The 14,835-nt window shown below is 40.3% G+C and overlaps 1 protein-coding gene across 13 annotated transcripts in view; it reads right to left on the reverse strand.

Moving 5' to 3' along the window:
• The window catches only part of SPDL1 (spindle apparatus coiled-coil protein 1), a 94,339-nt gene that overhangs the window by 28,317 nt on the left and 51,187 nt on the right, over window positions 1-14,835 (reverse strand). For 5 of the 13 annotated variants that reach the window (XR_012896298.1, XM_075900156.1, XM_075900158.1 and 2 more), the window contains exons 2-7: window positions 13,509-13,574; window positions 10,448-10,560; window positions 5,288-5,479; window positions 2,506-2,682; window positions 910-1,104; window positions 390-539 (exon numbers count right to left, since the gene is read on the reverse strand). Coding sequence is in view for 12 of the 13 variants with exons in the window: in XM_075900156.1 (XP_075756271.1) it covers window positions 390-539; window positions 910-1,104; window positions 2,506-2,682; window positions 5,288-5,479; window positions 10,448-10,560; window positions 13,509-13,539 (858 nt within the window). In the remaining variant the exon portion in view is untranslated. Of the gene's footprint in view, window positions 1-389; window positions 540-909; window positions 1,105-2,505; window positions 2,683-5,287; window positions 5,480-10,447; window positions 10,561-13,508; window positions 13,602-14,835 lie in introns of those variants that run through there. The other 8 variants (XM_075900165.1, XM_075900163.1, XM_075900166.1 and 5 more) reach the window with 6 other exon arrangements.

A 14,835-nucleotide genomic window follows, 5' to 3' on the forward strand; every position in this document is an offset into this window, starting at 1 on the left:
CACAACTTAATGCCTCAGATGATAGTATAAACCATGGGAAAAGCCAGTATCAATACATGGTTGATATTTTCAAAGGTGTTTACGAGAGGTACAAATCTCTCCCATTAATTTTCACTGAAAATATTTGGTCTCCTAAATTGACGCTACACAAAATAATTGCATGTAGAAATAATTGCTTTGCTGAGAAAATCCCTTTACTCAAGTCTCTAACTCTAGATACATAAAAAGGTACTCATGGGAAGTGCTGCATCATTAACAACCAGGCAATTGTTAATAAACCCTTGGCATTTTGATTCTCATTACCACCTCTGCATGCAAAGTGGTATTTTGATAGCAAAGTGGTATTTTGATATCTGAGGTTATGCTACTTAAAGCTATAGGCACAGTACCTCTAATGCATTGTAGTAAGAAACTATTTCTTTTTCTGTCTCTTCTTTTTCCCCCTGAAGGCGTTCCAACTGGTTGCGCAGGTTGCTGTTCGCAAGTTCTAGTTGTTCTTTACTGTACTGTAATTCATTCATTTTCTCTTCAACACTGGCCTGTCCCAAAAACAAGAAGCAGCAAATCATTTTACTTCTATTTTCTATTTCTCATCAGTAGTTAGGTACTTTGGCACCAATCCAATTTTTTTCCAGGGTAGCCTGTTCAAAACAAAACAAAACAAAACAAACAAAAAAACCACCACACTTCTCACTGCCCCCTCCAGTGGGTAAGATCCCCCCCCCAGCCATCATTTAAATAACCATATTAGTATACCAGTTTATTATTAAGATGCAGAATACTGTTCATGACTTTCTAAAACTATAAATACAGGAGGAGCTATATATATATATATATATATATAAAAAAATGTCTTCAAACATTAATTTCAATGTATGAACATTCACTGCTAAATTATTAGTCACATACCTTCACACTTTCAAGTTCCGTTAGCTCAATCTGGAGAGTTAACATTTCTGAAGACATGGTTTCATGTACACGTTCAGACATCATGTGCAATTCTTCCGATTTAGCAGTAATGATTGCCTTCTGATGTTCCACTTTGTGCTTTAGTTGTTTCTCACTGAGTCGAGTTTCATCTAGGTCTGCTTTCAGCTTCTCCAACTTAAAGACACAATGGTTAAGCAATGGATATTACAGAAATTGCCAGAGCCCCAGGCACAACTAACAGAATATGCCAAAGACTGTGAATGAGGGTAGGCCAGCGGTTCTCACCCTTCATTGCACCGTGACTCCTGGGACTTTCTGATAATAAACACTACTACATGACTTCAGAAAGGGAAACCAAAGCCTAAGCCCTGCCACCCCCAGGTGGGAGAGCCAAAGCCTGAGCCCCATTGCCCCAGCAGAGGTACCATAACCAGAGTCCTAGGGCTTCAGCCCCAGGCAGGGGGCTTGTAACTGAGCACCTCTTGCCCTGGGTGGTGGGACTCGGGTTTCCACTTTGGCCCTGGCAAGTCTAATCCAGCTCTGGCAATCTCATTAAAATGAGGTCACAACCCACTCTGGGTCACATCCCACAGTTTGAGAACTACTAAGGCAGACTTTACAAAAATTGTAATGTGGGTATCTGCTAACCAAGTAAGCATATTCCTGACCCAAGAAGATGGATACAAGAGATATAAGCTCTCTCAAGTGGCTATGTAAACACCCACAGGAACGTACCAAACTCCCATAAAGATAAAACAAGTGACAAAAATGGATAAGGATATTTTGTTCCCATTACCAAATACGAGAATAAAAGGTGGTAACTAACAACATCTGGAGTGTAATATCTAACTTGTTTGTATCAAAGCATCAAAGGAGAAGGCATAAGAAGGATATCTTGTATCAACCTACAGGGACAATATTACATTATGTTGATTAAGCTGCTATGTTGCCTTAGGTGTACATCTCTTAGCATACCGCAAAGCACAGTTCTAGTGCCCTGGCTAATGTCAACAATAAACCTGGTCCTCACCACCAAACCAAGCATGTGGTCTTTATAAGTGACATCAAGGTCTGCTGAATCAATATGCTGCACCTTCTGCTAGGACATAATGTACCGTTTCTGTAAAAGACTATCATGAAGCCATCCACATTTTCTTGTGAAGACATTCTATCTAAATTGCACATTGCCAACAAATAGCTGGCTTGAGTAAACTGCAGAACACACACCTATCTAGAACCAGCAACATTTGTTTAAATATTGCTGATATTTTCCTCCTGAAATTCTAGGCGGCCTGTTGTCTAAGTACTAGCTGCTATTGCTATAGTACTGTAAAGTTTCACTGAAAATAAGTAAATGGTCGCAAGTGTTGACAGCTAATTGAATTCTACAATTTTCAATATAGGTATCAAATACAAAGGGAAAAACTGGCTGCACATTTGAACCTTTAATTGATTTCTTAGGGTAACAGTAGCAGTTACTACTTCAAGAAAAAAACTATTCTTCAGAATCTGGCAAATATTCCTTTATATGCATGTCATCAACATTTAACAATTCATTACATCCATTTCCCAAACCTTGTTTTTAAGTTGGCTGATTTCTTGTCCATGGATTCTTTCAAGTTGTTCTCGCTGTTTGTCCAGCTGTATATTTTGTTGCTGCTTCAGAGCATCACATTCAAAGCTCAAGCTCTCTAACATTCTATTCTTGAGCTCCACTTCTCTTTGAAGTGAATACTTCTCTTGTTCATATTTCTGAAAGACAAATGTGATGTTGATAAGTGTTGGCATCTTTTTCAGAAGCTCCTCAGGTATTGCTTTATTTTAATGCATTTAGACTCTAGATAGCCAAATACTAATAACTAGAACTTTAACTGCAGCTGACCTGTCTTTTTCAAAAGTCATCAATTGCTTAATGAAGCTTTTCATATTTGTGTTACATGAAACAGGAATCCATCCAGCATTTTTCTATAATTTATTTGCTAACTCCTATTTTCCTCTAATTCTCAAGGCTGATTGCAGAGTCCCCCACCCTCAACATCTCATGTACCTAAGTTATGTTAACGTTTGGGCACATCACTCATTAATCATCTTGTGATATCAACAATAAACTGTCTAATAAGGTGAGGAGCATGAACACAACATAAAGTGCTTTAATGTACTGTTAGTATTTAACAGTCATTTAAAAATCTGAGCTTACATGTCCTGTTGCAGCTATTAAGAAAGAATTATTCAGATGTTTACTGTAGATCAAATGTTTTCACAGCTGTTAAATAAACTGATTTGAAAGTTTGGTAGATACCACGACATAACAGATGCAAGTCCCATTTAACATTCCCGCTTCCAGTGCTAAGAACCATCTCAGTGGCTTATTAGAAGACTTCCAACATAGAATAATAGTTAACTATAAAGGAGAGATTGGGTTTCATTTCTATGCTTTCATTCAGGTGGAAATTTGGAAAAAGTTTCCTATTCCACAGGGATTATATAAAGCCTAAACCAATGGAATCTAATGAGACAGAATGACAAACATGACTCCAGAATAAATGAGAAGAATTAGGCTTCACCCAGATGGATAGAATTCTACAGATATTGGAAAAGGTCAATTTCAACTGACTTTAAAAACTGACAACACTAAAATATCCATCAGTAACATCTGGTACAAGTTAGGCCTCGTCTCCTCCCACTCTTACTCCTACATGGATCACGAGTCACCTGCCCAGTGGCTGCAGAGAACCTTCTGTCATGTGAGAGAGAGAGCAAGGGTGGAACTGCAGGGATGTTGATGCTGAATTCTAGGGATGTGAACAACTAGTCCAACAGTCAACTATGCAATAAGCAAATGTAGTCAACTATGCACATAGTAGTCAACTAGTTGTCTCCTCCCCCCCCCCACACACACACCTGGTTGCTGGCTCTATCAGAAAGATGCAGCAAGGGAGATGGGGGGAGGAGGGGGTGCTTCAAAGAGGCAGTGAGTGGAGACCAGGGCCTGCTGGGGATTCCCCAGGCTGCACATGTAGTTTCAAAGTGGCAACGCTGTGTGGACACAGGGATCAGTCCCTACCTGATCCCAGGCTCCACAGGGTGCTGCCACTTAGGGTACGTCTAGACTACATGCCTCTGCCGACAGAGGCATGTAGATTAGGCTACCCGACAGAGTAAAATGAAGCGGCGATTTAAATAATCGCCGCTTCATTTAAATTTACATGGCTGCCGCGTTGAGCCGACAAACAGCTGATCAGCTGTTTGTCGGCTCAGCGCGATAGTCTGGACGCTCCCCTGCCGACATCAAAGGGAGTTGTCGACAACCCAGGTATGCCTCATCCCAGGAGGCATACCTGGGTTGTCGACAACTCCCTTTGATGTCGGCAGGGGAGCGTCCAGACTATCGCGCTGAGCCGACAAACAGCTGATCAGCTGTTTGTCGGCTCAACGCGGCAGCCATGTAAATTTAAATGAAGCGGCGATTATTTAAATCGCCGCTTCATTTTACTCTGTCGGGTAGCCTAATCTACATGCCTCTGGCGACAGAGGCATGTAGTCTAGACGTACCCTTAGAAACACCATGGGGAACACGGCGCCAGTGGGAGACTGCCCTGCTGGGGGCCCCGTGCTCCCCGCATCACTTTCACCTTTGAAGGGTAGCAACAGCCCTGGGGATGTTTGACTGCTGCTACACTTCAAAGGCGGAGGCGCCCTTATCGACTAGTCAATGCAAATTGCGTCAACTAGTCAATTAATCGAAATTTAATATCTCTACTGAATTCCTGCAGGCACAACATGCAGTAAAGATGGCAAGGAAAGAATAGATCCCAGCCAGGACCACAAGAAGGAAGAATAGCCCTTGCAGAGGAGGAGACCACCCCCATTGCAGGAGGAATACCAGCTAATTCGAGTTAGGGCTGTAAATCGGACTCCCATTTCACTGCCGCGTGTAGACACAGGCAGTTACTTCGGGCTAGTGAATTTCTAAAATGGCGACCAGCTGGGAACATGCAAATCAAGTGCAGGATATTTAAAACCCAGGCTTGATTTGCAACTTCGGTATGCTTCATTTGCCTCCCTACTTCGAAGTAGGGGGCAAATGTAGACATACCCTGCTTTACCAAGCCAGGTCTGTAGCAGTCCTGCACCTCTCTCCCCAACACCTTGTGCTGAAGTGTCTTAGGTCTATTTGCCATACTGGGAGCCCCATTCTGCTTTCACAGCTGCCCTAATCCTCGCCCTCTTAATTTTCTGCAGCTGTAAAAACTGAAGTACTTAAAATCATAAAGAGTGTTAAATGACACTAAAGTTACAAAAAATAAAAATGTTCTGCCAAACCTAAGTAGATTAAAATAATAACATAAAACTCCACCTCAGTTTTGGTGCTCAATTCATTCTGCAGCTGATCTAACTGAATCTGCATCTCATTTTGTTGCTCCAGTATATGCAAGCCATACTGTGCTGCCTTTTTCCGCTCATCTTCTGCTTCCTTCAGTTGGCGACGAAGATTAGAAACTGCTTCTGCCTCCATTTTTCTTCTCTCACTGCAACTTCTTTTAAAAGTCTGACCATGCAAGATGAGTGAACAAATTTAAAGTCATCATTAAAACAAAGCTTAACATGAAAAACTAAAGTTTCTGACTAAAAAGAAATGAACATTCCATCTCAACATTCCAATAGGTATGGACTAGGTGTAGTGGATTTTGAAGAATAAAAAGAACTAACACTGCACATTTAAAAAAGTAAAAAGCAAGATAAACACTTCCATTTTATAACACCGGGATGGCCAGCCTCAAGCAAAATAAAATGCAGTGACAAGATTCTGAAAAGGGCTGCTGAAAAACTGGTAAACTATTTAATCAGTTGAAGATGAGAACAAACAGCTAAATCCTCAAGTGCAGAAGTTGTGAAGCCAACATGAACTGGAAACTAGCAAGTAGGCTTTGAAGTTTATTGCTGTTCTGGGACAGCCAATTAATTAAAAGATTCTATTAAGAACCTAAACAATTTTGAGCAAACAAGTCTGCTAATGCTGCTTCTTCCTCACAAGATGTGAATACAAATTATTTTCTAGTCTTGCGCAATAAATGCAGATGCCACAATTACATTATGGATTACACTCATTTTTTTTAAAAAATGGTGTTTATTAAAGTGGAGACAACTCCTTTGTGGAGAATTGTATGTCTCCTGCTCTATGGGTTTACCCACATTCTGCTTTATATTTCATGTTATGGAAGTCTCAGATGACAACCAAGCACACACTATTTGATTTAAGAACACTTTCACTGCAGATCTCACAAAAATACAACAAAGGCATCAATGTGAGATTTCTAAAGATGGCTAAAGCACTTGACAACATTTAAGAACCTGAATTACCTTCCAAAATCTGAGAGGGACGAGGCATGGAACATGCTACCAGAAGTGTCCAAAGACCAACACTACGATTTGGAAACTATGGAATCTGAACCACCAAAAAAGAACATCAACCTTGTGTTGGTAGCATCTGACTCAGATGATGAAAATGAATACACGTTAGTTTGCAATGCTTTGGATCTTTACAAACAGAACCCATTATCTGCATGTAAATGCCCTCTGAAGTGATGGTCAAAGCATGAAGAGACATACAAATACTTAGCACGTCTGGCATAAATACCTTGCAATACCAGCTACACCATCACGTAAATGCCTTGTTTTCAATTTCAGGTGACATTGTAAAGAAGAAGCAGGCAGCACTAACTGGCTGAACAAATAGGACTGAGTGTAAAACGTTAGAGCCTAAATGTACTACTTGTTTTGTTTGAGTGCAGTTATGAAAAAACACTAAATTGCACATTCATGATAAAGAGACTGCACTACAGGATTTATGATGTGAATTGAAAAATGCTATTTCTGTTTTACAACACAAATATTTATAATAAAAACATACAGAGGGTACAGTGTTCACTTTATTCTGTTGCAATTAAAATCAATCTGAAAAAAAACATCCACAAATATTTACATAAATGACATTCTGGTTTTAATCTCACAATCAATCAATCAATTTTTAATCTTTTGACAGCCCTAATTATAATCATGTTTCATCGTGTACAGGAATGTTTGAAATACAACACCCCTAACCGGGAGAAGCGGGGGGAGGGGTTTAACTTGTACCTACATAAGACGTTCAGATTGGAAGTTCAGACTTATCTATAGCAAAAAACTTTCTAACTAAAAAAGTTACTCTGAACTTATTCTACTTCCATTCCATGACTCCATTAACTTAATTCAGTTATCTAGAGCTGACCTTTGTAATGCTTATGTTACATTTAATTTTACTGACATATTAGGGACAAAATTGTGCCTAGCACCAATTTTACATTTTGAACATTACAATTATTGAGTAAACACTGAAATACAAGCCATTTCTAATATTCTGTTTGATACATTCATACTGTAATTTATTTGAGTCCAACTAAAGAATCTCAACCTTTGACTTTATTTCATTTTTTTCAAAAGTAGGTTGGATTCAGTGAACATCTCAGGACAAATACTGTCTGTGAAGGCCAGAAAAGAGTATCTGGGTTAATACTTGGGTCTATTATTCAGTGGCCTTGTTTTGTAAGATAGAAGAGAAAGGCATACAAATTAAAGAGCCAAGTAAAGCTGTTAATGAGATGCTGTATGCCAAACTACACATTTAATCTATCTGTGTTGCCTGCTATGCATACCATCCATTTAGGGTGGAGACCAACATCATAAGAGAAAGAAACAGTATTGAGAACAGAAATGCTGCCAGATGTCCTGAAACTACTAGTCAATTTCAAGTTAGAAGTGTCTCTCCTCTAAATTGGCACAATAAGGTTCCATAATTATCGCTCAATTATATATGTATAAACTTATCTTAACACAGTTGTATCAACTCGTCTTTGGACCAATATAAACTGCTTTACTTTTAGATGATACTGGAACATTAAGTCTCACTATCATATTTTAAAGGCTAGAAGGACTATTATGATAATCTCATCTGACCTGCCTAATACAGGCCATATAACATCAACCAATATATTTCTCCATTAAGTAGATAACTTCTGCCTATAGCATCTCTCTTCTAGAAAGAAGCAGTTTTTATTTAAACACTTCTAGTAAAAGAAGCCACCACACCTCCAAAGAGGCCGGAGAAAGGCTGTTCTCAGTAGTGACGGATGGCAGAACAAGGAGCAATGGTCTCAAGCAGCAGAGGGGTCGGTCTAGGTTGGAAATTAGGGAAAAGTATTTCAGTAGGAGGGTGGCAAAGCATCAGAATGGGTTACTTAGGGAAGTGGTGCAATCTCTATCCCTAAAGGCTTTTAAGTACTGGCTTGACAAAGCCCTGACTAGGATCATTTAGTTGGGACTGGTCCTGCGTTTAGCAGGAAGTTGGACTCGATGGCCTCCTGAGGTCTCTTCCAACCCGATGATTCTATGACCATGCACAGATTTGACTGACGAAAAACAAACATTTTAAGGGCCATTCTGAAGGCTTCTATTTCATAAGACTACGATGTATAAAACAAGCTAAATATAGTTCACTGCCAACGTTTCATCTGAGCTCAGCATTTTATGTGCATAGTTACATGCAGTCCCCCCACTCACTGCACTGCCACCTCCCACTGGAGGCAGGTGGCTCCGCAGTGGTTACACATTTACCTAAATAAATGCATTTTAACATCCCTATTTCATACAAGCATTGTTTTAGACTTTTCCATTAGATGATGCAAAACACATCTGATTATTCAAATAGTCGATAGAGCACCTCCCTCTGATGACCCCGGGCTCCATGTGGCACTGCCGCTTTGAAACGCCATGGGGAGCCCAGCGTCAGGTTCCATGTGGCGTTTCAAAGCAGCAACACTGCACAGAGCCTGGGGTCAACCGCGGAGTCCCCAGCTGATCCTGGGCTCCATGCGGCACTGCCGCTTTGAAATGCCACATGCAGTCTTTGCGATAGAGGCAGCGGGGGAAGGAGGCAGAGAGGAGCGCGCGACTAGTCAACTAGCCAGTCAACTATCCAATAAGCATTTGCCTATCTGATAGTTGACTTGTACTTCACATCCCTAATCCTATTTCCTAATAATCCCAATTCTTTCTATTCAAGTTATTTAGGTACAGATGCCATCTCAGGATTGGTCCTGAGTGAACAAGATAAACCTGCTATACATTCAAGTCACGTTCAAAAACAGGTGTATAGCAAAATGATATAAAGCAGGGTTTTTTTTTCCCACGGCTGATTTCCATTTGTACCATTTTTTTTTCCATGCAGTGTAAGAGCAGGGAATGGGAGGACTTGTAACGAATCAGTTCATATAAACATCAACGACAGTAGTGCGGAATTGACGTCTACTGGGGCGACTTATAGTGGATACACCCTGTATTTTAATCTAGTTGGTACTGCTAGGTAAATAAACATTTACAGTGGGATTGGGAACAGTTGGAGGAAAGTGAATGAGAACAAATTGGATTCCTAAAAGGCTTATAGTCTATTTATCTACCAAGTCTGAGGCTCATTAGTCTTAATTGCTTTTGAAAACATAGGCAAGCAGCCTGATAAGAGAAACATATGGCTAAATGGCTAACAGGTTAAGTGCAGTATAATCATCTGGAAGAGCATCACAAGTTGACATACCAAGAATTAACTATTAACAGTGGATAAATTAAAAGCCATTTGTGGGGGATTTTAATACCATAAAAAGCAGGTATCCCATTCTTCAGTCTGTTTTATAAGTCATTAAAACACTAAATAATGTTTACAGTTGCTCCTCACCGCTACACCAAAAGAACCAATAATATCAAAACCTAACTCGCAAGCAAACCCTCACCACCTTCCTAAATGTGCACACCCATGTAAATGATGGCACTGCTGTTGACAAACTCTTATTCTTCTTTTGCATTCTACAAAAATGCTTGTCTCAGTCTGGTGGCAGCAAGTTCTACAAGTTTAGTTTTTACAAAAGATTTCCTTGTATTAGGTTGAAACTGATGCCTTTCCATTTTATTACATCCCTTCCTCTTGATTTTTTTTTCACATAAATACCTATATAAGCCACAGAACTGCCTTTGAAATAAATAAAATCTTACAGAGCAAATATTGAGGTAGAGAAATTAAACTGTGGACAGAATTGGAAACAATCCAGGACTACCTGTTTTTCCTTTATAGACAGTGTATCATAACATGTGTTTTGTCACTTATAACCTCTACATCTGACCATAAAAAGCAAAGACTCACTCATACAAGAAAGTTACTGATGACTAACTAGAAATATAGGTGGTCTCCAGTGATATTTATTAAGAGATATTGCTATTATTGGCACAATATCAGATATGATTTTATACTTATATACAGGATCGTTTTTCCCAACTTTCTTGTTCGATGTTAATAAATGAATTACAACTAACAGCTTGTAGGCTGTCTTCATAAAGGAAAAAAAATACGATTGAAAGTACTACAGAAATGCATCTTATCCTATATTCTAAAAAAACCCACCGCTTTTTGAGTGAGAAAATGTTTCTAACTCACCTTTATCCTCAATGTCCAACTTTTATTTAATTTATATGAATAAAGTTTCTGCTCATAGTTCAAATTGGTCAGAATCAGACTTTTCTCCGCACTCCTTTCAGGTCTGTTGCTGCCTTTTGGAAATGCAAATTAGACTGAAACTGCATGGAAATGCAAATCCCATCCAAATCCCATTTGAAGCAGCTGTCAGCTAGTACAGGGACAGCAAAACCACACAAGGCTGCCAAGGGGCAGACTCTATCCAGCACTAGTCACCACTGAGTAAAGAACAGAATGCTGTATCCCTGGCTCTCTATTCGCCACACAAACACAATCTGCAAATGTCAACCTAACCCCTACACACTTTTAGATCCTGAGAGGGAAGGTGTTAAGAAAGGCAAAGGATAACCATAAAATAAAATCTAGACAATTCAGAGGGAGGGAAGAGAAGAGTAAAACATTTCAGGGGCAATATCATCATAAGACTGAGTTGCCATAACAGCCAGTGCTGGGAGGAGGGAGAATTGTGACATTTTGCTGCTGCTTGAGAGAACAGAACAGCACGGACAATGACATGCATGTTTATCACTTAAACTGGCATCTACAGTTTCAGGAGCTTTTACCCATGATCAGCTGCCAAAATGTTACACATCAAGGTCACTGTCTACACTAAATCATATTCAATCCATGAGGTTAATAAAACTATTCAAGGTCATGCTAAAATACTTGTATAGTTATATAGTAAACACAAGCTTACGGTTTAGAGTAACAGAAGCCACGAGAACAGCAAATTTATTCAGCCGCTATTAGGGATGTAAAAAAGCGTGTAATTTGTTAATCATGTAGTCAACAAAAATTTTGTCAACTACATGATTAATTGATAAGAGTTAGAACTGCAAGCACTCAGTTACAGTTTGTGCTGGGTCCGGCAACTACCCCTGCTCAACTCTGCACTAAGAGTAATCTAGGAGCCAAGCGGGCAGGCAACCCATCTCAGCCTCTGCTCCCACCAGGTCCTGGGACCTACCCCACTGCGGCTCTGCAATAAAAGTAATTTAGGTGCCGGAGTGTAGGCAGCCCACTTCAGTGCCAGCTCCTGGGGCTGGTGCAAGCTGGGATTGAGGTAGGCTGCTTACCAGCACCTAAATTACCTTTATTGCAGAACAGCAGTGGAGTAGCTCTCACTGAGCCAGGTTGCTGTCAGCTGTCTAACAAGTTCCCTGGCAGAGTTGCCGGGTGTGGATGGGATGTGTAGTGTCGGGAGCATTAACCAATAGGTTTTTGCTTATTGGTTAATCATTTAACCAACTACACTTATTACATCCCCAGCAGTTATATGGCAGAACTCTGAGCAGCAGCTGAGTAGCATGAGTTCTGTCTACAGTTTCTGGAGGAGAGCAAGAGAGCATCTGTTTTCAAAGCCACAAGGACTGAACTTGTTTTTAAACAAAATCCTACACCACCTTCATTTCCCCTCACTTCACTGTTTTTTTCAAGCTGTGTGGAAAGAAATCTGCAGCCCACTCCCATTCACAGCTCTTAGAAGCTACAAAAACTTTAGTAACTTACCTAAAGTAATGCTTCTTTGAAAACAATTTTTAAAAATATTTTTTACACCTGAATATTAAAAAAAAAACCTTAATGCTAGACTGATGCAACCCACATCCAATTTCTTTTTTTATTCTTATCTAGCAGATTTACCCAACATTGTTCAGGTCCTTAACTATTTTTTAAATAAAAGGAATGATTATTGAATTTACTGTATTTTTAAAAAGTGTTATTTTTATTAAGTTAATTTTAGTAAATTTTGTAAATGGGAATTCCATGAAGTGTATTATTTTATTAGTCTCTTATTATTTATTAACTCATATTTTTCACTATGTTTTAACAAAAAAGGACTATAATCAATTTGATTTCCAAAAACGTTTTCTTCTATTTTTCAAACCTTAAGCACTGATTTAAAGCACTACTCCAAATTTCTCTGTTTTATTTTTTTTTCCTGTAAGGTTTATTGAGAAGCAATCCTGTGTCAGGTTCATTCTATTTTTCTGGCTCATCTTAGTTCAGTCTCTTTCAACATTTGCTGTAATGTCAATTTTGAGGATTGTTCTCGATTTGGTGATACTGTGTCTTTTAGGTCTGGTTTTATGAGAAGCAATCCCATTCTAGGCACATCCCGGTTTCCTGGCACAACCAAACCCTTACATTGCTTTAAGAGGAAGCAGTGTATCTATCTCTTACAGTTTAGGAGGAGTTCCTGATCAAACAAACTCTCCTGCCTGCCTTGCTCCTAATACACTTTAAACGCAGAGTCACAGTGGATGTAGGTCCAGGACACAGTGAAAGCCAGGACTGAGCTGGGCTGCTGGCCAGCCTGCTAAAAAAAAAAACTTACTGGCAAGTGGTGGTGCTGAAATGTATGCAGTCTATAGCATTAACCTATACGCTTTTGCTTATCGATTGACTACATCATTACATCCCTACTCTATATACAGGCCATCCTCACTATACGTCCAAGATACGTTTAAAAATAAAAAAATCCCTTGGACTTATAGCCTAATAACTTAAAGCAGGGAATATTTTTCCCACGGCTGACTTCCATTTCCACAACTTGGGTTTGGGGATTTTTTGCGCAACTTAAGAATGGGGAATGGGAGGACTTATTAGTTCCTACAAGAGTCAACATCTTTAGTGCGGCTGTATGCCAGGGATACCCTATAGCAGATAACAAGGATGTTAAAATGTGGTTAAGTAACCATGTAACTTCTGAAAATTTCAGCAGTTACATGCGGGGCAGCAGTCAGCTACCCAGGAGCATACCAGCTTCTGCATGCCTCCTCCCCACCCTCCCAGACCTGCTGTTGCTGCGCAGAGGAGGCAGGGGGGCAGGCGGCTCTCTGGGAGCCAGTGCACACACAGGAAGACAGCTTTTAAGCCAGCTACCTGTGCATACTGGGAGCCTGCATGTAACCATGATGTTAATCGATGAGCTCAGGCTCATCAGCTAACCATATACATGGTTACACTATCACATCCCTAGTACATAATAGTAATAACAGGACAGAGTGCAAAGTCAAATTACCTTCTGATTGTTGTATAGCACCTCTATTCATAATAATTAATCCTCTCCAGATATTCCAGCCACTTCCTTCAATTTAACAAGAGACAAAACATCCTAAGGATTAGGAATGTTAGATAAATTTTATTTTAGTAATAATGTAGCTGAAAAAAAAATGTTAGTTATTAAAATACTCCCTGGGGGTGGCACCGACAGTCAGTGCACTCCAGCTTCCAGCTCAACTCCAGAGAAGTCCCTGCCTTGCTGCCTGTCTGTGATAGGAACCAGTTTAAAAATCTGCTCCCCATGCAGACCAGTTCCCAGCTGCGGTCCAGTGCTGCTGCCTCTGAAACAGAAGCAGCATCCCCTCTCTGCTGGGGAGTAGGCTCAGTCTCACCACAGACAGACACTGCTCCAGCACCCTGCCTGCTCACCTCCCCTGCATTGCTGCCTCTGTGGGAGGCAATGGGGGCAATCAGCTCTGCAGGAACCAACCTGCATGTGGAGCAGGTTTAAAAGCTGGCTCTCCATGGATACTGGCTTCCACCTCCCCAAGGCATATCCATTAATCATTTAAACAACCATGTGCTAACATCCCTTGTAAGGACAAGTTTACTTCCCACAGTAACTGCTGTTGTCACCTATCATACTTGCCAGTCTCTCTAGGCCAGTAACATTTTCATAAGTGCCCTATTGACCTGGAAGCCAAAAACCCACTTTTGGATGTTGCTTCTTCAGAACAATGACTCGTAACCTTTCCAAACTACTGTACCCTTTCCAGGAATCTGATCTCTCTTACATACTCCAAATTTCACTTCCCTTAAAAATTACTTGTTTACAAAATTTGACATAAAAATACAAAGGTTAGACAGAATGGGTAGGAATGGCGTCTCTAGCCTCTGTTTCTCTGGAAGTGGGTGATGGGAGGGATCATGTGAAGATTACCTGTTGTGATCCCTTCTTCTGGGACATCTGGTATTGGCCACTGTCGGCAGACAGGATATTAGGCTACATCAGTGGTCTCCAATCTTTTTATGACAGAACAAGCCAAGCTCTACCGCCCCACCCCTTCCTCTCGATTCTCCTCCTCTCCATCACTTACTATCCCCAACCCTTATACTGCTGCTTTTTTTCCACAATTCTTCTGCAGGAAGAGGTTTTTCCAACATTTGGCCTGTCTAAGCTGGACCAAATGTCAGAAAAACCTCTTCTTTTGGAAGCCCCCTTATTCCTCATGGAAAGAGGAATATAGGGGTTACCGAAAGAGCACGTTTGCTCTTCCACTAAAAAAAGCAGAACAAATGCGTCCCTGGATGCAGAAGAGTTTTTCTGGGATATCTCCGGAATCCAG

The sequence above is a fragment of the Pelodiscus sinensis genome, chromosome 17, assembly GCF_049634645.1.
Source record: "Pelodiscus sinensis isolate JC-2024 chromosome 17, ASM4963464v1, whole genome shotgun sequence".
Classification (NCBI taxonomy): domain Eukaryota; kingdom Metazoa; phylum Chordata; order Testudines; family Trionychidae; genus Pelodiscus; species Pelodiscus sinensis.